Below are 22,073 nucleotides of genomic sequence, written 5' to 3'. Positions count from 1 at the left end.
CAGCCGTGGAAACTGGTTGTCCGTAGTGTGGGAGAGTAAAACCTGGTTCTGCGTCCTTCTTCCCTGGATATGTAAAAAGGACTCTCAGGGAAAGAAGCAACAGGACAGCCGTCTGGTCTGGTTAACTACCTACAAAACGGCAGAACGGCAATACAGCTAAAGGATTGTCTTCCCCAATTCCATTAAGCTCTTTTCTCATTTGGTTATTTTGGGGTTTCAGTCACTTTCTGCTTCCCACTCCATCTGGTTCAGTAGCCAGCCACTAAGTTTCAGTGTTTCTGTGATGATGTCTTATGGTTTGTTTAGCACGTACAGGTAAGAATTTCACTCTGTGCACGTGACAAGAATGACCCAACTAACTGACGTCGTGGAGTTTTCTGTGGTATTTATTGGTTTCAGAAAAAACAAATGGAACACCCCTGCTGGTTTCTGCCATGAAGCCATCGTTTTTGGGACGCCCACTGAACTGGTACAAATAACCAGCTAGCCCACCATTAGGTACTTCATGCATTGTTGACAACGCTGACCACCTGAGTGACACACACTCTGCTTTAGGAGGACATTCCTGCTCTTCTTTCAATAGCTAACTGCACCCTTTTTTCTGGTTCTTCTCTAGACTCCTGCTCTCTCTTGTTGTGCCAAGAAACGGCATAAGTACATGTGGCCAGCTTACAGTAATGAATAACCCATCAAAAATAAAATAAAAACAACTTCCCTCTGCAAACATCAGGAAGTACCTGCTTGTTCCTCACTTTGTCCTGCTCACTAATGCCGGTAAATCGACGGCGTTGTTCCCCTCTGTCTTGTGGAGGTTGCTCCACTGCTCGAGTTCAGCTAAGAGCGGACGTAGATAGTACGATCAGAGTTCACTCCATGGCCTGGTCTCGGCACTTTCAGAGGCTTACAGCTGACTGCTATTAAGTAGCCTCAAGATAAATGTTTTACAGAGATATACTTATGAAGAAAAAGGGAAGTCACAGGATTTGTGGCGGCCGAGTGCTCGCTTAGCAGGCCTGTTATCACATCATTGGTGTGACACACAGACGGGCCTGCAATAAATAAAGCACAATCGATAAGAATGGGGATGCGGCAGGACAATCCGATTCCGCTGCTCATGTGCCACGCCGCACGATGAGAAGCACCACCTGCCTGTTATCTGATCTGTAACCCCCCCCTGATCAGGTCAGAGTGATGGTGACAAACATGTGGGGGGGTTTAGGCCGGGTGGTGTGGTTTCCTCTGTCACATATGCCCGACTCAACATTAACAGCATCTACAAACAGTCTTATGAAAATCAGGAGTCTGACAAACGAGAGGAGAACATTCAGTCTATGAAGGCCAATTGTTTAGCTAATAGCTCAGCTCTTCCAAAATGTCAGATTCCAGATTCTTCTCAAAGGCTGGCAAGATTTCTGCTTCAACTCCATGTCTTGGGAGTAAAGAAGAGCTTCCTGGCTTCGGTCTTCAATGCACTTCCCCTTTATTCCCTCTGTTGCCCTTCAGTATGTGTTTCTCTTCTTAGTTCTTCTGGACCTACTGTATCAATGCCTTCTGAAGACCTGGATGAGGACCTCACACAGTCTCCTCTCCTCTGCGGAGTCTGCCAGAGTAGGACATATCTTGAAGTCCTGAGATGTGGCTGGTTGCTCTCATCTGCACAAGGGCGAGTATACATACGGTCACGTGTACGAAGGACGGAAAAACTCCTATGTGCACATTTGCAGTTTATTTGTGAACATTTTCATTTGATCAATTAAAACGTTGATAGTTTATATACTCAATTGCAATAGAAATGTGTCCCTTTTCACCCTCTGATCGAGCTCCATACAGTGCTAGCTCCCTAGTAAAGGGTCAAAAATGAAAAATAACACCAATTCGTATAATCACTGACCTTGAAATTGTCTAAAATGTTAACGCCACATGCTTATGTTTCATTTTGGCCATTTTAACCTGCAAACTGCTGTAAAGAGCTAGGACCACCAGGAAAGAATAAAATATCAAGTTCCTGATCAGCAGCCTTGAAAAGGACTAAACAATACGGCACATGCCTTAACTCTAACCCCATTTTTTTTGAAGATTGGAGAAAAGCAAATGCCTTGGGTCTCATTAGGCGTGAAACCCTGGGGCCAGCTGATGTGCTCTGCACAACTTCAAGTCCTTCAGATTCTGCTGCACTTTATCATAAGGGTGTGACTTCTTGTACAACATATGGCCCAAAAATGACTGAAAATAAAGTTTTTGTTCTGGTCTGGAGGGTGCTGAGGTGTCACCCATTGCATGGCTGCACTCGGGTCCTAATCTGGGGATCATGTGGTGTGTGCAGCAATGCGCTGTATCGGTGTGTGCTTCTAACCTCCTCCTCGAGGGTCAAAATTGGGTGATGGGGCACACCTGTAAAAGCCTGACTAGACATCAAGATGAGTACAACGGTATACAATATCAAGTCGTTCAAAGCATCCAGAAGTAATTCTTGTGATTACAACAAGAAACAACTTCTAATTAAGAAACTGGTTTGAGAGTTTGAGAGCTGGTCTTAGATGTTGGCTCATTTCTCATATTTTTGTTTGGTTGCTATTTATTGAAAAAATAAGTATGTCAGAGGACAATAAAATTAATTGAGGGGAAAAGAAGACCAGCAGAGTCCAGCTGCAGACCCCCACAGCTCTGCAATTCAGCACCTCCGCCGAACCGCCAATCGGTCTGCATATGTTTGTCTCCTGGCTTACAGTTGTTACCCGAGACTCGCTCCACCTGGACAGACATCTTTATTCAGGACGCACTAAACCTCCCACAACCCTAACCTTAACCACAGGTGTGCTTTACCAGAGGTACACCTTGAAAAGAGCGTGCTGAGAAAGACCCCAATGACCGGACGTAACACACAACCTCAGTGGCATATAAAGCAAAGGACGCTAAACGTCAAAGTATGTGGACCACCCTGGTAGCTCCTGAATGGAGGGAAGCTCTGGTCACTAAGACAGTGATAGGAAGGAAAACCTGCAGCCCTCCAGGGTCGGAGTTGGACGCCTCTGCTCCAGTCTTGTAACACTTGCCACCTCGCCAGTTTGTCAGATTCTGCTCCGCTTCTTTGAAGTTCACTAAAACCACCAAAATCTAAAGAAATGCCAAGCGGACTGATCAAGGTCTGGCGTCTGGGTGAGGTGTTGGCTCCCTGTCACCCTGTAATGGCTGCAGACCGCTGTTGACTGCTGACTGTCCCTGTCCATTTGGTGCAACATTTCAGTCACCAAAACTGCCAAACAACTTCTTGCTTTCCTGACCACAAATAATTTGCCAATCAGTTGGGTAACTGAGGCCTCCCGCTGGGTATGAACAATCATTTGGGACTGGCGAAAACGAGGAAAGGGGCACAAAGCAGGCGGAGTGGAGCGTCCTTCACGATTTGCCTGCTAGTCATTTGACAGTAAAATGAGAAACAGGAAGGCAGGCGACGAGGCCAAGCCCGGAAGGCCCATAAAGCTCCTTTTCTTTTATGGTTTGACCTCAAGAAGAATTTGAAAGTAAAATGAGGTCCCTGCAGATGGACTGGCGCAGTGGCGAAACGGCAGCAGCCATCGACGTTTACTTTGGTCACAATGATTTTATTAACTCTTTCAGGCTGCCATACGATGAGAAGTCAAGCAAAATGACAACTAACTAAAAAGATTACAAAATGCAAGCTTTCGAGACAACTCAGGCCCCTTCTTCAGGCAGTTTGTACAGGAAGGGAGTGACATTTATGTCATTGGGTTTTTTTTCGACATGTCACCCAGATAGCCAGTTTTAAAGGGGCTGCAGCACTGGGTGCCAGCCTAGGACCCACCCTGGATGGGATGCCATTCCATCAAAGGGCAAAGCCACAATCCCCCACACACTTGTACCTCAAGTCAGGGATGCATATATTAGGATGACAAAAATAAGAGCAACACGTGGGGGAGAACACACAAACTCCATACAGGCAGCGACCAGTTTGCCATTAATTCCAGGTACTGCTATGCTAACCACTGCTTCGATTTTATATAGCGTCTTTCAACAGCAAGCTAAGAGGTTTTATAATTTTATGACTTACCATACAACTGGAATACTGGACCCCCAAAATATAGTAACATCTCAAACTCCTACCTCCCACACAAAGGGGTTCAGAACTTACCCCACCTTAACAAAAGGATAAATGTCTTATTATGTATGTGTGTGTCTACCCAGTTGCAGTGTCTGTTATTCTAACAGATGGTGCATCACAAACAATTGTAGTAATAAAAATGTCTTACAGTTGTCATTCTAGCAGATGGCACATCAAAAACATTAACACAGCTTTTATGAATCCCATTCCAAATGGTATATCACAGAGACATGTGCATTGCATTAGTCACTCCAACAGGTGGCGCATTACAAATATTTGTAGTAATGCATTTTATTGCCACTTGCATTACAAAACACATTCCAACAGATGGTACAAATGTTAACACTGACGTCTGTATGTTGAATAGATGTCTTAGATGGGTAGCACAGCTAATCAACCATATAATAAAATGCTACTGTGGGTCTGTGTTGTCCGGTCCCTCTGAGCAATCTGATTGGTAATGCCATCGACAGGAAGTGCCAGACAAGAGAGGATGACACACACAAGGAGTCAAGGCATAGGAGGCATGCTGAGAGTTGCCTTCAAAGCTGGGAAGTTTTCACAGCAGGTAATGGGGTCCCATCTGCCATTGGTGGTAGTCAAAAAGTGGACAGAACCCAAGCAATGTGGTTCAAAATGATAGAGTCGGAGAATCAGGCTTTATGAGATGTCAAACGTATGTCATTAGTACTATAACATGAAAAAGGTTTCTGTTTTAGATGTGTGTTCGGCATTTCCTGTCACCCTACATTTACACCAATCATTGTAGACACAGAACACACATGAAATGCATGTGTTCCAAATAACGATATATTATTTACCCCCTACAACTCCAGGCACCTCACACTCACACAGACTTGAGCTGGGAGAACATTTTGCCCGAGTCAAGCTGTGGTGGTGGTGGTGTGATGGGATGGCAGGCTGCTTGTGCTGATCGACAAATTTACAAAACAAAAGATGCTGACGGAGAGGTGCGAAGGAATTTAAGGTGGCCCGGGATTACACATTTTTTCGTAGGCTTCAGAGATTCTAGTGTTAAGAATTCCTCTGTGCGCATTTCATCTTGATTGTACGTTTCATAAGCAGTCCGCTTTCAGTACTGTTGTAGGGTGTCGTGGTACTTTGGTGCGGGCCCAGGCACTGCACCTTTGCAAACCCGGCATTTTTACGCTTGCTGTTCTCGTGAGAAGGGAGCTGCTCAACTTATTGCATCACCACAGCAGCAGGCCAGTTTGGATCTAATCACAAGAAAGTGGAGGAGGAGGAGGAAGCAGAAGACTTCAAATGAAAGATCCAAAGTGGTCAGGAACATACAGCAGGCTCTTAGGCCCATGGATCTGAGCTCACCTCCCTGCCCGGTCACCATTTGCAGGATGTCCTCCCCCATCCAATTTAGGTGACTCTAAACTGGCCCCAGGTGTAAATCTGCATCCTGTCGGAGTTTCGTAAATATGAGGGGGAGTCAAACTAAAGTTAGAAAATGGGACGAACCTTAACATAACTGATAATGTCATTTCTCAATGTCGTCACCACCCTTGCGCCACCTGCCTGGAAGTGCCAGCAGAATAAAAGGTTTTGCACTCGCGTTATTGTCGAACACTACATGCCGAGGGGTACTCCAGTCACTAGTGCAAGTTATTGTGACTTGCTGGAGACCAATGTGAAGCCTGCCTTTCGATCCAAGCGGTGGGGACTGCTGTCTCAAGGAGTCCTTTTGCTGCAAGACGATGCCCGCCTGCCCCCACACTGTTAAGAATGCCAAGGCTTGTCTGGAGAAACTGAAGTTTGAGGTATTGCCACATCGTCCTTAATCACCAGATTTGGCACCATGTGATTTCCATCTTTTTGGACCGATAAAAAAAACATCTGGGTGGTCGTCGATTCAAGACAGAGGACGACGTGAAGAAAGTGGTGCACGAATGGTTTGAGACGACAAGACAAAACCTTTTATTCTGCTGGCACTTCCAGGCAGGTGGTGCAAGTGCATTGAGAAATGACAGCATCAGTTTTGTTAAGGTTTGTTCAATTTTCTAACTTTAGCTTGACTCCCCCTCATACGTGGTGCCCATCACTACCAAAGCCTTAACCTCTTACACCCTGAACCAGACTAAGGGATTTCTGTACATGGATGGATGGATGATCAAACATCTCAAGTTGCACCCACTTGTGACCAATAGATGACAAAGGGAGAGACCTGGCTGTGACCGTACAGACTGTGAGACCATCATGGGGTACATTCACTCAGACTCTGCCAGCTTTGTGCTGTCATTCAGTCTAACAAGTACAGATTTGAGATGTGGGAGAAAACAGGAATAGCCAAAAAATATAAAATGAAAAGACACAGAGAGAAGATGGAAACCTCTCACACATAGGGGTCTCCTAGGGCTGTGAAGCAACAGTGCTAATCAATCACAGCCACTCGGCCAGACTCCTCAAATTTCAATTCACGGTCGTTCCACAGGCAGAATCGTGTGCGAGAATGTAGGGTTGGGCTCCAGTGGTGGGACAAAACGTAACAAAATAAAAAGCCCCCAATGTGTGTGTTACTCCTGGCACCAATAGAGGGCATCAGGGCAAGGGTACACTTTAATCACTTCACTTTTCACAGTGTCAGTAATGGCTTTTCATGATCTTTTTTTGAAGCCAGGATGTTCACAATATCGCAAAAAGATACCAAATATCCAGCCCTGCTCCATTCTGCAAGCTGCAGCGAGGTGTACCCTGAATGACTGCCAAGATAACCCAATGGAGTCTGGCCAGAGACCTCTGGTGGCACAGCCCTTAGCCACAGGGCCCAGTGATGTCATTCAGGGGCCTGTGGCTGGAGGTGTCAAGTGGAGAGTCTTTTCACAGGACGATGTGTGCGTGTAACGGCGGGTAGTGATGGTCGGGGTAATTACATAAATAATGTGGCTACATTTCCAGTATAAATTAATGCGTGTACGACTTGTTTAATAGAGTTTACAATTTCCACGCTTGTACCAAAGGTGAAAAAATATCCTTAAAACTAGTTACATCACGTATGTGTTTAACCAGCTAAAACCCTGAGGCCAACGGATGACAAAGGGGCTGTGAGACTTGCTGCATAGTCCATCTTGGGGCACACTGGGCCAAGCGTGGGTGTCAGATGTGGGAGTAAACAGGACACCAAAAATAAATAAATAATTAGAAACACACAAGGAGAACGAACAAGCCTCTCACAGATGGGGACCAAGACTCATAAGGTCGTGAGGCAGCAGTGCTAATCACGGACACTTGGCAAGACTCCTTGAATTTCAATTCATAATCATTCTACAGGCAAAGTCGTGTTGGGGGGGGATTATATGGGTGGGCTCCAGCAGTTGACCGAAATGTGATGAAATAAAAAGCGCTCAATGTTTGTGCCTCTGCTGGGACCACTGGAACATGTCAGGGCCAGGTTACCAAGGGTCAGCATTTGCAGGGGAGTGAACAAAAGAGACAAGATGGTCAGACCAATGTCTGTCTAAGGCCACCTCCACTTTCCAAGCCCTCTTTTTTTTCCCCGTTATGGGCTCACATTCCAGCAGAAGCCCAAAGCAGCCTAAATTCTAACTACAGCAAAAATTGTTTTATGCAATTATTACTTGGGCAGGCTAATTGACACACTGAGAGTCACTGACCTGGTGACCTTGTGGTTTAGAGTTCAATGCCCAAAGTCGGCCACACTGCATCATTTCATATAGCGTCTTTCATGATGAGCACCTTCTGAAAGTGCTGGTCGAGATCACAATTCTCACTGAGCTTTTATTTATTTTATTAGCCAGATGTTGTGCGGACTGGTGAACCAGAACTAAAACCTTGTGGTTTTCCACTTCAGTTATTTTAATTACATGCTGTCCTACACCTCAGATGTCAGATGTTCCCAATGATATTGAAAAAAGAAAACAAAAGGGGAAACGTTCAACACGGAGTGGAAGCAAAGACTAAAACACTTTCAAGGTGCGCAGCCGGCTGCTCTGCTCCCACTTTGGGTTTCTTTCACTGCTGTTCTCAGACAGGCCCAGGGGTTCAACTTCATATCCGAAGCAGGAGTCGTGTCGGGGGTGGCACGGTGGCGCAGTGGGTAGCGCTGCTGCCTCGCAGTTGGGAGATCTGGGGACCTGGGTTCGCTTCCCGGGTCCGCCCTGTGTGGAGTTTGCATGTTCTCCCCGTGTCTGCGTGGGTTTCCTCCGGGCGCTCCGGTTTCCTCCCACAGTCCAAAGACATGCAGGTTAGGTGGATTGGCGATTCTAAATTGGCCCTAGTGTGTGCTTGGTGTGTGGGTGTGTTTGTGTGTGTCCTGCGGTGGGTTGGCACCCTGCCCAGGATTGGTTCACTGCCTTGTGCCCTGTGTTGGCTGGGATTGGCTCCAGCAGACCCCCGTGACCCTGTGTTCGGATTCAGCGGGTTGGAAAATGGATGGATGGATGGATGGAGTCGTGTCGGGAAATGTGAATGTTGTACTATCAACGCCTTTATGAGCAGACTGCAATCTCTGAAGTTGAAGCCTTTACACTTTAACAGGGTCGTCGGTCCATTTAGATTTGTAATTATCAAAATGATATTCATTGCCTATACGAATGTGCCGAGAGCTCTGTCCAATTACTAGCTGTTAGGTCGAATTAATTTACTGTGGGTGTTGGACTTCATCAGGGCCCCTTCACCATTCCTGTTTGTGGCTTTCATGGACAGGATATCAAGGCACAACCAAGGATTTGAGGTTGTCCAGTTGGGGAGGTTAGGGGCACCAATTGTTGTTTTCTTTATTGCAGATAATATTGTTCTCTTTGCCTCATCTGATTGTGACTTTCATTATGTACTCGCTGCCAAGTGTGAAGGAGCTGGAATGAGGATCAGAACCTCCAAGTCTGAGTTGATGGTTTTTTCTCTTAAAGAGTAGATTTTAAGGGGGGGGGGGGGGGGGGGGGGGCACAAACACCCTTAGTGAAGGAGTTCAAGTACAGTAATCCCTCCTCCATCGCGGGGGTTGCATTCCAGAGCCACCCGCGAAATAAGAAAATCCGCGAAGTAGAAACCATATGTTTATATGGTTATTTTTATATTGTCATGCTTGGGTCACAGATTTGCGCAGAAACACAGGAGGTTGTAGAGAGACAGGAACGTTATTCAAACACTGCAAACAAACATTTGTCTCTTTTTCAAAAGTTTAAACTGTGCTCCATGACAAGACAGAGATGACAGTTCTGTCTCACAATTAAAAGAATGCAAACATATCTTCCTCTTCAAAGGAGTGCGTGTCAGGAGCACAGAATGTCACATAGATAGAGAAAACAATCTCTAGCAAACAAATCAATGGTGCTGTTTGGCTTTTAAGTATGCGAAGCACCACGGCACAAAGCTGTTGAAGGCGGCAGCTCACACCCCCTCCGTCAGGAGCAGGAAGAGAGAGAGAGAGAGAGAGAGAGAGAGACAGTTTGTTTTTCAGTCAAAAATCAATACGTGCCCTTCCAGCTTTTAAGTATGCGAAGCACCGTGCAGCATGTCGTTTCAGGAAGCAGCTGCACAAAAGATAGCAACGTGAAGATAATCTTTCAGCATTTTTAGACGAGCGTCCATACTGTCTAGGTGTGCGAACAGCCCCCCTGCTCAATCCCCATACGTCAGGATCAGAGAAAGTCAGCGCAAGAGAAAGAGAAAAGTAAGTAATCTAGATTCTCAGCCATCTGCCAATAGCGTCCCTTGTATGAAATCAACTGGGCAAACCAACTGAGGAAGCATGTACCAGAAATTAAAAGACCCATTGTCCGCAGAAATCCGCGAACCAGCAAAAAATCCGCGATATATATTTAAATATGCTTACATATAAAATCCGCGATGGAGTGAAGCCACGAAAGGCGAAGTGCGATATAGCGAGGGATCACTGTATCTGGGGATTTCTGGATCTTCCATCACGAGTGATGGAAAAAGGGAAGGCAAGATCGACGAGCAGACTGGCGCGGTGGCATCTGTTCTGTTGCTGCTCTACCGGCCCGTGGTGGTGAACAGGGTTTACCATTTGGTCGACCTCCTTGTCCTCACTTGTGGCGATGAGTCTCAAGGTAGACTGGCTGCTCCTCCAGATTGAGAGGGGCCAGCTGATGTGGTTTGAGCATGTTGTAAGGATGTCCGCACTCGGCGGCTCCCCTTACAGGGTGGAGACACACTGGAGGGATTGTAGCTTTCGACTAACTTGGGAACACCTTGGATTTCCCCAGGGAGAGCTGGGGAATAGCCACACACAGACTCATAGACGTCAAATAAATTAAGAACATATGAGAGATCAGAAGGGGCATCACTGAGAAAAAGCAGAATATCATCAGCATAAAGGGCGACTTTGTGGGGAGTACCATGCAAGATTATGGGAGAGATTAGGTGTGACTCATGTAAAGCAATAGCTAGAGGCTCAAGAGAAAGATTGAAGAGGGGAGGGCAAAATGGGCACCTCTGCTTGTCTCCTTCAAAATGACTGTGAAGTAATTGAGTTAGTGAAAATAACAGCAGAGAGAAATGAGAAAAGCTCTGGAGTTTCATGCAGTTCTTTGATTTTTATACCTTCTCTTTAAAACATGCAACCTCCAAACACAGGTCCAGTTGGTTTGCTGACTGCAGACGTTGCTTGCTTGGGAACCCTTGGAATAGCCGTCGACCCTGACGACCCTGGCGAAATAGGGGCACCTCAGCACTGCGTCACACTTGACTTGCCTCATCTCATCTCCCTGCCTCGTGGGTTATGTGAGAGGCACATGTCTTTTTCCTGTCAGCTGTCTTCCCTAAATGTGTTTGGTTCTGTTCATAAGAAATCAGATACACTGAAATAAACGTTACAGATCCAAGACACATACTAAAAACATTGACTACGCTACACTCATCCTGACCTTGATGCCCACCTGAACGACTGGACGATCACAGGAATCCCGATACTGCAGTAGCTCCCTTGCATTCCTCACCCACACTACTGATGAGACGCTTAAGCTTGCTGTTTTTGCCATACAGTCACATTATAGATTTATTCATGCATGGCCTCCATATCTTCCTTTACATGCACCCACACACACATTTATCCTATAAACCACTGTTTTAGTTCTGGAGACCCAATGAATGGCAACTCTTTCCCAAGATTCTCCACTTCACACCTCCAGCCACAGGTCTCTAAATGATACCACACAGCTCTGGCAATGGAGATCTGCAGTCAGACTCTTCTTCGATGATCAGGTGTTAGTGCTGGAGGTGCACACTTGAAAACCATCCCTGACTAAGGTTAGGCGAGAGCTTTATTCACATATGAGTTTTGTAAAGTGGTTGTTTGTGATTCAGGGAAGCCTGTACGCGTCACACTTTGACAGTGTGCTACACAATCACACAGAATCTGCTAACTGAAATGTGTTTAAATAGTTCAAATGAACCAAAGCTGATTTAAGGCAGATAACGTGGTGTCCGGTGGTATGGACTGAAACAAAATGAAAATGAGGAGTTTGGGTGTTAAGGCCTAACGGACAACTGCGGTAAAACTTCAAATTAATGGTCCCATATTTAATGATTTTCTGTATCTAACTTTTTTTCATACTATGTAGGAAATTTTATGAGGTGTTTCAGAAGAAACTTCTGAATGTTATGAAATAAGAATCACTGATCTGGGAATATTCTAAATAAGGATTAGGTTGTCTGATCGACTTTTCTTACTCAGTCTCTTGTATTCAACTGGCGTAAAATTTGTACTTTTTAATTTCTAAACTCCTACATATATGCAAATGTGAGAACATTTGTATACTGCAGAATATTAAGGTAACAGCATTTAAGTCGGATTCCACTTTTTAACATTTCTTACCCATTTTGATCACTTCTGCATGCAGTCTGAAGGCCGAGAAGGTCGTTATCGACATAAGCACCAACACAGCAGTTACTTGGTAAGGGTCTGTATGGCTCAATTTCAGTTGTGTTGTCATCACTATAAATAAATAAATTAATAAATATCAAACCCAACAATTACCACACATACATTACACAAGGCAAAATATTTCTGAAGGAGAAAGCAACATTTCAGCTTTTGTGCCAATTCTCACCTAATTCTGAATGACTGTCCCAGCACAAAAGGACTTTAAGAAGGTCATGGAGTTGATAGGCACGGTTGACCCCAGTAATAGTTGCACTTCCAATCGTCTGGGGCTCCATAATTGGTTAAAGGTGTGCAAGACTCCACATTTGAAACTGAACAACAAAAATTGGTGAGGACAGAAATGCTGTAATAAACACATCTTTGCTGCAGTCACTACTTATAACATGATGGCCTCCATTCCACTTTTATGGCTAAACTTGGGGCTTAAAATTCTGAACCATATTGTTCCCACTACAAGGAACAAGGAGACAGTAGTCTTTAATAGGATCTCCTCTCTCCCTTTATTATTTGCATGTTCATCGTAACGTAGATGGATAAAATATTTAGAAAGTCAGTGATACTTTTAAGAAAAGAAAAAAAAAAAAAAACCTGTTGATTTTCTCAAAAAAGTAAAATATACAAATCCATACTCTCCTAATGTGGCATAAGGAACACAGAAGAAACAAGGTGGTCTACTGTAAGATTAGCAAGAATTGATTTAAAGAAAAACTTCTGAAATGTGCTAACTCAGTTATGGGGGCTCTGGAAATCTCTCTGTTATATAAAAAAAAAATCCAGCGACGAGGCAAGACTTTTTTTCAAAGGATCTTCTCAAGTCCCGCCCTCCTCTCGATCATTTCTGGTTAATGGCCCCCACACACACATACGGTCCTCTCACCTCTCATTCGTGTGAAGGCTTTTGACAGACACAGTTCCTGCACTCTCAGCTCTTATAAATTTTAACGTTTTCCTCACTTTAAGTTCCCAATTAAAGAAGATGTATTATGTCCAAATCTTATTTAAAAATTTCATCACGAAGGGTTATCAACAGAAGAAAAGAGTACATGGGCAATCCTAGCACTGAGAAACGATGAAGTCAAACAAATTTAACGGCAAAAATGACGATTGGTTACGAATTGGTAAAAGGCGCATTAATAGACTCTGCTGAAACAGTTGGTGGGGATTGTGTGGAACATGAAAACATCAACTTACAATATCCCGAAGAATATCTACAACCGTTAACACCGTTCAGTCTTTCACCGCACGAATTACTGTAGAAAGAAGAATGTATCCAAGAAAGGTAATGTAGTACATCTTCCGCAGATAACATTAGACAACAAAGGAGATCTTGATATGCCATTCGTATTAAAACGTTAACAGTTTCCCGTTAGAATAGCTTTTGCAAAGACAATTAACAAATTTCAGAGCCAAACATTTAAAAAAGTCGTTTTATTTAAGAGAGAAAGAAACGAAATTCAATGGCATTGTCACAATGACAGTCCAAACACAGAATAAAAATTCAATGCAATATTGACGAAAATTTTATTCAAAAAATTGTTTTTTACTGACGTTTGACAATAAAAAGTATTTGCTTGTTAATTTCAAAGCCAAACAGAACAAAAATTGTATAATGCAACGAATACCTCTAATGCAACATGAAACATAATTTACTTTCAAATTACGTTTTACTATTTTTTAACATGGTTAATTACTCACTGTAACGTAAAATAGTTAGTTCTACTATGCATATGTAACAATTACCATGCAAATAATCTGTTTAAATTGTACATCCGCTTCCCATTATACAAGTGTCAGAACTGCAAAGAGGCTAGCGCGTAGTGCCTGCCTAGGGGTTAGCAAGTGAAGCGTGCAGGGGGCAAAGCCCCCCAAGTAATAATAATAATTCTTATTATCAGCTACCTTCACTGGAAAACATGGAAATGTAGCATTAGCATATGCACTCATCTGTGAAAACTATATATATATATATATATATATATTATATATTATATATATATATATCCCCAAAACAAGTAAAGGACAATTATATCACCACTTGGGATCCACACAACCCTGCAAACACATCTTTGTGTAAAGGCCTTCAGAAAGCATTCTGATCTGTTCAATTTATTCACATTTGGTTTTGGTGCAAATATTCCTTTAATTTTTTCATTAATTAGAGAATTTTAGAAAGGAGCTAAGGAGATATTCAATTAGGTTCAAATCTGGGCTCTGGCTGGACAATTCAGGAACATTCAGAGAATTATCCCCAGCCACTCCTGTGTTGTCTTTGCTTTGTGCTCAGGACCATTGTTCTATTGGAAGATGAATTGTTGACCCAGTCTGAAGGGAATGCTCTGGAGCATGTTGTCATTAAAGATATCTCTGAACTTTACTTCATTCAACTTTCTCTGAACTCTACCTAGACTCTCAGTCCCTGACACTAAAAATACAAACCACTATGCTTTACCTTTGGAATGGTATTGTGAAGGTGATAAGTGGTGCCTGGTTTTCTCCAGATCTGATGCAATGAATTGAGACCAAATAGTTCAATCTTGGTTTCATCAGACCTGGGAATCTTGTTCCTCATTGTCCAAAAGTCCTTTAGGGTTGCCTTTTTTGCAGACTCCAAGTGGGCTCTCATGTGTCATCTAGCTATTCTGCCATAAAGACCCGATTAGTGGAGTGTTACAGTAGTGGTTGTCCATCTGGAAGTGTCTGCAGTCTCCACACAGGTTTTCTGAAGCTTAGTCAAAGTGACCCTTGGGTCCTTCTCTCCCGACTGCTCAGTTGGGCCAGGGACCAGTTCTAGGAAGGGCAGTGGTTGTTCCAAACTTATTTCATTGATGAATTATGGAGGCTACTGTGCTATTGGAAGCCTTCAGTGCAGCTAAATGTTTCTGTAGCCTACCCCAGATCTCTGACTCAACACAGTTCTGTCTCAAAGCCCTGCAGGTAATTCCTTCATCTTCATGGTTTGATTTTTGCTCTGTGGAACTTTTTCGACAGGTGATTGCCTTTCCCAATCATGTCAAATTAATTAAATTGACTGCAGATGGACTCCACACAAGGTGCAGAAACATCTCAATGGCGATCAATAGAATGGGACGCACCTGAGTCACATCATGGCAAAGAGTCTGAGCACTTGTGTCAATGTAATATTGTTTTTAATTTTAATACAAAATTCCTATAAAACAGTTTTCTCTTTGTCATTTTGGGTATTGAGTGTTGCTTGATGAGGGGTAAAAATTTATTTAAATGATTTTAGCACAAAGGCTGTAACATAAAATGTGAAAAAATAAAGGGATGTGAATACTTTCTGAAGGCACTGCATTTCTAAAATAAGACAATTTCTCAGAGTCTTGTGGGATTCCTTTCATCACATTCATGTTGACTATGCAAAATGCATATGAGGGGAGGGCCCTTGTGCTAACCCTTAGTACAAAGAAGAAGTGAAACTCATAAAACGCATTGAAAAAGTTAATTTATTATGAACACAGAGAAAGAAGGGTTATGTTGATGAGGTGCCTTGTCCACCTCTGAAGGTGAAAGCACTCTTATCAACTCAATTTCCAACTCCAAATTCACATCAAAACATGAAATCCGCAATTAGCTTTCTCCTCGCACCGGAGACCACTGCCCCCTGAACCTCACATTGTCTTGACAAGGTCAAGCCCATAGAATGCCTCTGGCCCACCTCTAAAAGGGCCTCACTCCCTTAACTACAGGGCTACAATGTCCTGGCATTTAATGAGATGGACAGAATCATCCAACTTTTAAAAGGACAAAATGATTCCCCAGTTGTTAGGGTTAGATCAAGTACTTCCCTTTATCAGCCAGGAGGTATTTCAACATTCTGCCCACCTTCACAAACCAAAATCTCTGAAAATGTTATAAATGCAATTTGGATGTTTATAACTTATTTATTAATGACAAGTATTTATTTATTCATTAATGACTTGCAAGTAATGAAGCACAGGTATTGACTTTTTGCATAAATGGTGCAAAGTTTAAGATGATCCAGATACCTCAGTGTTACCTGAATTACAAAAAAGATGGAATCCAGTTGACCAAACAAATGTACCACTTAGTGGCACAAACCGTCCTCTTGTCAAAGAATGGGGTTCACAATATTCTCCTGGGCCTAAGATAGGAAAGCATTTCATGGTTATTGACCAAAATGTTTCTTTGGGAAACCAACCAAAAGAAAATGCAGATTCATGGCTTGCTTTCATATGTTTTTATAAAGCACCTCTTCCAGCATTCATCATGAGAACTGACAAGTTAAAATTACCAGTCTTAAAACCAACAGTGTGCCATAATACAGTGAATAAATAAATTGTGCTCTGGGAAATAGAAAACTTCATAGTTCTGTTTGACATAATATGAAAAACACATTTAAAAAACAATCATACCAAATACAGTTGAAGAACTTTACAGTGTTCAGATTTTGGCAGTAAAGTGTCTTATGCAAATCAAAGCTCATTTTGAAAATTAGAAATTCACACTCCAGTTTACAGCTCTTATCACATCAGCTGTCCACTGTCAAAGAGCCCTTCGTGCTTCCGCCATTATGTCTTGTGTAAGCAGTCGTGTCCCACTGAACAGTGTTTTTCCGCAGCATAATAGCCGTAATGCAATGTAGTAGATAAAACATGAAAAGAAATTTCTGATATCTTAACATTTAAATTCATTTGACAAAAATGAATGCTACTGTCACCAAGTCAATTAGGAACAACGTAATCTGTTTATATCAAAATTGTCAGAAAATAATAATTAGAAGATAACTCTGATTTTTGCATGATTCAGGCCCAACTGACTGAAAGCACTATGAAATATACTAAAGGTATTAAAGAAATTAAAAAACACATAATTGGAATACAAAAAATATCCCCATTAAGAAAAGAGACGACTTGTGCACAAATCAACACTTAACAGGAAGAATCAGAAAAACAACTAATTATAAATACAGTGACAAATGGTTCAAATTCAGTGGAGTTTGTAAATATAATTTATGGAAAAAAAACACCCAATGGCACACAATAAGCAAGTTTTGTGTGTGTGCACCTGTACAGTCAGGGGGGAATTCTGACTGCCCACTGTCACCACGTTGTGGCTATTATTAAAAGCGCTTGTCCTCTTGTGGTGAGCTAATCACCAGTTCCTTGTTACCAAAGTCCCAGTAGGCAGTCATGTGAAATGCCATGTTTGAAAGAACCACAACATACTCCAGTAATGCAAATATTGTGTAAACTGTTGAAAAACAGAGAGAGAGAGAAACATAGGAGTGAGTCAGAGAACAAAGCAAATGAACACAAGAAAAACTGATGAGTAACCTATGCTGTCCATGTTTTTCAATTCGCACTTTCAATACCACCATCAATTTCAGAGTTGAATGAACCCAAGTACCATTACTGGCTGCACAGCTTGGTAATGTATTGCACATACTCTAACTATGGATTGCAGTGTGAAAAGATACTTTATAATATTTGCTTAAAATTTTCTCTCAATAATATTTTGATCTGCACCCCATGTCTTAGTTGAAGAACTCATTTTAAATTAACAGCTAACATCATATCTACTAATTCCTTTCATAATTCTGAATACTTCAATCATGTTAAATTTGAATATATTTTTTTTGCTTACACTAAAAAGATTTAACAGTTTTTTTCAGTTCTTCCTAGTCTCTCACAAACCACATTCCTGAAATTTAGTTGCTCATCAGCTTTCTTAAAAAAACATTCAGCCAAAACATACAATTTTACACTTTACATTAAGATGTGTATGGACTTTGTAAAATGCCTGAGGCTTATCTGAAATAATCTTTCCAGCTTAGTATCCTTTAAAAAAAAAAAAAAGGTATTTTCACACTGCACTTTCAATGTTAATTTGTTTAACAATACAAACCCATGTAATGTTATGCAGGCTAATACAATTAGGTCCATAAATGTTTGGACAGAGACAACTTTTTTCTAATTTTGGTTCTGTACATTACCACAATGAATTTTGTCCATGAGTTCAAGACTTCAGGCGGTCATTGCCAGCAAAGGGTTTTCAACCCAGTATTGGAAATGAACATTTATTTAATTTGTCCAATTACTTTTGAGCCCCTGAAATGAAGGGATTGTGTTAAAAAATGTGCTTTAGTTGCCTCACATTTTTATGCAATCGTTTTATTCACCCCACTGAATAAAAGCTGAAAGTCTGCACTTCAACTGCATCGGAGTTGTTTCATTTAAAATTTATTGTAGTAATGTACAGAACCTAACTGTATATCATCAGGCAAATATTTCAAATTTAGCTTTATTTTTTCTTATAGTTCCAGGCACAGCCTTTGATTTTAAACGATGAACACTATAATAAAGCCACAAAATGTATGAATGTCATCCATCCATTTATTTTTTATGGACATACAGTACTTGTCCTGTACACCCTGAACGAGATTAAGTAGGTTAGATGATGGATGGCTGGATCAATAGACCAATCCTGTTTAAGTTTATGTAAACTTGGAAAGTAAATGGGCAGCAATGGGTAAAACACAAGAATCATATTTAGGTGGATTATACAATAAATGGCAATTGTAAGGTTCACGCAAAACTATACTGAAGAAATTTACAGACAATAGCCAAGCTAACTGTGCGTCTTTGAACAGCAAACCAATAAGACAATAAGATAAAATAAAAAGCTGTGTAGTTTCCACGCTTTTCCTAATTTACAAATTCCTTTCATAATTTTGAACAATTCAATCATGTTAACTTTTAATCTTTTTTTTTTTTTTTTTTTTGTTTAAACTGCTTCAGTCCTTCTTGCCTCACACAGACCACATTGCTGAAGCTGAGTTGCTTATCAGCACTCTTAAAGAAGCATGTTCAGCTTAAATATACAATTTTATACTCTACCTTAAGAAATGTGTATGCATGTCCTTTTCAGTTAAATCAGTTATTTAATAACCAGTAACGGCGTACTGCACGATAACGTGCAGTGAATATATTTGACATATAGTTTTCATACTCTTTCTCTGTACGTTTAGCATGCTGATTCCTAAGCAGCTCTTGTTTTCTCAACTCTAACAGCCCACTTCTGCTCTTCTTCCGTCGGCATCTTTTCGCGTTAAAACTGAATGTGCTGCAATTACTTAGTATGTTTTAAATTTTCACTTCTTCAATCCGCCTCAAGAATGATTTAAGATATGAAGAGGCAGGAGAAGTGATGGCGAAGATGGTACGGAATGAGAACGGCGCCCTTACGCATGTGCTGCACAGCCGCGCGCTGCTGAGAGTTAATTCTACAATAAAATAAAATAAAAACAAAGAGTAATAAAAATCATCACCCGAAAGCAGACAGTAGAAGTCACGTATTATATGTGTACCAAATTTCAGGTTAATATGTCAAACAGTTTGCGAGCTACAGGCGATTTAAAATCCTGGACAGACAAACGGACAGCTACCATAGCGTATTATATAAAAAGATTTGCCATTTTGTGAACTATGTATAACACCCAGAGCTCATGTGAAATGAACCTTTCCAGCTTAGCATGCTTTAAACAATGAAATCTACACACCACTTTCAACATCGAGCTGCCTGAAGGTTAAGTTTGGTATTATTGGAAGTTATTTCTTTTTAAGCTGTTCCTCTATGTCCCCTAACCTACAATATAAAGCACCAGTGCTGGCAATTTTTTAATTTATAGAAACGTCTTGAATTTAGAGCACAATTTTGCATGGCAAATGTATATATACCATGTCTGTGAAGAAATAACTTCCACTTTAAAAATACCAAACTTATCCTTTAACAACACAGACTCATGAAATGTTGTGCAGACTGATACATCATTACAAAATATATTTTAAATTTAAATATATTTTAAAACACAAGTAACTTCTAGATGGTACACTGCAATACCTTCTGATGATGGAGGCTGGGATACAGTTTGCTGAGAGTGTAGATTTTAAAAGTTCACATTGACTACTCCACTACTGCATGCTTATTTTGAAATACATTTACGGTATTAACAATTCCATGATTATAGGGAACAGCCAATTCTCTAGTTTACACCTGAACTAGCAACACAAGTGCACCCAAATCACTTCAAATATCGGAACAAACATTTGCTGTATAAAGGTCCACGAAGGGCAACTAACCAATTTCCAAAATATAGGAAATTCATCACTGCACAGAATCGGGCATTCTACATGTTAAGAATATTCACTATCCACTTCTCCTCAAAGATTTCAAACTAGAAATCTGCAGGACACACTTGCTATGGCATATTTCAAAGCTTTTGCCCTGCAACCGGTTATGCACATTCTCTACTCGTGCCTCTTGATGTCTGGCAAGTGTACTGTGAACTCCATAATTAGATGGCCGTCTGACAATATACATGTATATAAAAGATACTTTTCTACCTTGTATTTTATATAATTTTCCATTGTCATAACTGTATCTATTCATTTCAATTTATTAATACCAGTAATGAAGCAATTGCACATATTTTCAAATACAAAACTTCAACAGAAACTTACAAAGTCATGCAACTTTTATATGCATAAAACATATTTTTTTTAAATATGCAAGAAAAACAAGATTTCCTTAAGAAACATTATAATTGGCCAAACTGGCAAATAAGCAGAGAGCAGAAATAACATCTGATTAAGAGTTTCATACACTCAAGGAAATGGTTTGTCCACCCAAGGTTGAGATCTTAAAATGACAAACAAATAATCTACTTTAAAATTCTACAAAGCATCTGTCACATAACTGTATGACTCTGAAACCGAAGCCTGCTCAAAGATTTAAGTTACAGTATGTGAAATGTAACCGTACTAGGATGTCATTGTCAAAAGAGTGACAAACCACAAGGAGGTGCAACAAAGCAAAAAGGACTGGTAATGACTATTCTTCCAGATAAGCATATCATTTAAAGGTTGGTTGTATACAGATATGTATTGGCGTAGGAATCAAAGGTTATGTTACAGGTGAATTGAAAAACTCAATTTTAATAAAAATCATTTATTTGTAATGTTTTTTAGAGCCATTTGGAGACAACTGATTCAATAACTGAACTGGGTTTACAAAATTACACATTTTTCACAGACTACTTTTGCCCAGTTTGCTATGCTTTTAATATACTAACCTCCTGGCTCACAGTAGCTGTTGTGTCTAACAAAGGACACAAGGGAAAGCACAAAAAAAGTCAAATTGATGATGAAAAAGCGCTTCTTCCATGTATATGAGGTCAGGGCCTAGGGGTAGAAAAAGCAAATATAAAATTATTATACAATTTTCAAATATAAATTGTTAAAACTAAAAATATCAAAATAATACATCAGTTCCCCTTTTCAGGTAAATCCAGGCACAGCCTTCGATTTTAAATGATGGGCATTATAATAAAAATGACAACATGTGTTAGAGTCATCCCTCTATTCACTATTTATGAACACACTTGTCCTGTCTGTCTTGAGCTGGAGTAAATGGGTAAGACAATGGATGTCTAGATCGATAGTTCTATCTCATTCAAGTTTATGCAATCTTGGAAAGTAAATTGGCAGCAATGAAAAAAAATGCAAAGATTACCCCTAGACGGAATACAGAGTAAATGGTAAATGTAGGGTTCCCACAAAACTACACTTTAAAAATTTGCAGACAGCAGCCACGTTAACTGTGTGTCTTTGAACTACTAATTTGAAACCAAAGAAGAAATTATGTGGAACAAATACACAGCACACAGAAGTCATCCAAGCACAAAAGGAATTAAAACAATTTAAAAATAAAAAAAAAGATTTGTGTAGTTTCCACACTTTACAGCCTGGAGGTCCATCTTGTTGGAAACATGTCACATTCCCTGAAGATACTAGAGGACAGGCAATCAAGCAGTTACCAGGGTTACCTAATACGCTGCAAAGAGAGAAACTTAACCTTAAAAATGGCAACTGCACAATTGCTAGTGGGCACGTGGTCTCAGAATGTGTATATAAGAATTTGCTATCCAACAGCGAAGTGGACTAGTAGATATGGCTCTTTATGGCTGATTGGAGGCTCAGGTACAAGTTACCCGGCAATGAGGTGTAACGCATCTTCACA

General features: G+C 41.0%; 2 protein-coding genes across 6 annotated transcripts in view; one reads left to right on the top strand and one right to left on the bottom strand.

The window, feature by feature from the left end:
- The window catches only part of slc6a7 (solute carrier family 6 member 7), a 666,512-nt gene that overhangs the window by 465,491 nt on the left and 178,948 nt on the right, over window positions 1-22,073 (top strand). The gene's annotated exons all lie outside the window — the stretch shown is intronic.
- Window positions 1-22,073, bottom strand: part of pgap2 (post-GPI attachment to proteins 2) — a 91,121-nt gene that overhangs the window by 27,360 nt on the left and 41,688 nt on the right. For 3 of the 5 annotated variants that reach the window (XM_051926498.1, XM_051926497.1, XM_051926499.1), the window contains 2 exons: window positions 21,127-21,235; window positions 11,946-12,065 (listed from right to left, as the gene is read on the bottom strand). In XM_051926498.1, coding sequence (XP_051782458.1) covers window positions 11,946-12,065; window positions 21,127-21,235 — 229 coding nt within the window. Of the gene's footprint in view, window positions 1-11,945; window positions 12,066-15,463; window positions 17,247-21,126; window positions 21,236-22,073 lie in introns of those variants that run through there. The other 2 variants (XM_051926501.1, XM_051926500.1) reach the window with 1 other exon arrangement.

Source organism: Erpetoichthys calabaricus, chromosome 4 (assembly GCF_900747795.2).
Source record: "Erpetoichthys calabaricus chromosome 4, fErpCal1.3, whole genome shotgun sequence".
NCBI lineage: Eukaryota > Metazoa > Chordata > Cladistia > Polypteriformes > Polypteridae > Erpetoichthys > Erpetoichthys calabaricus.
This window is presented reverse-complemented; position numbering and strand designations above follow the sequence as displayed.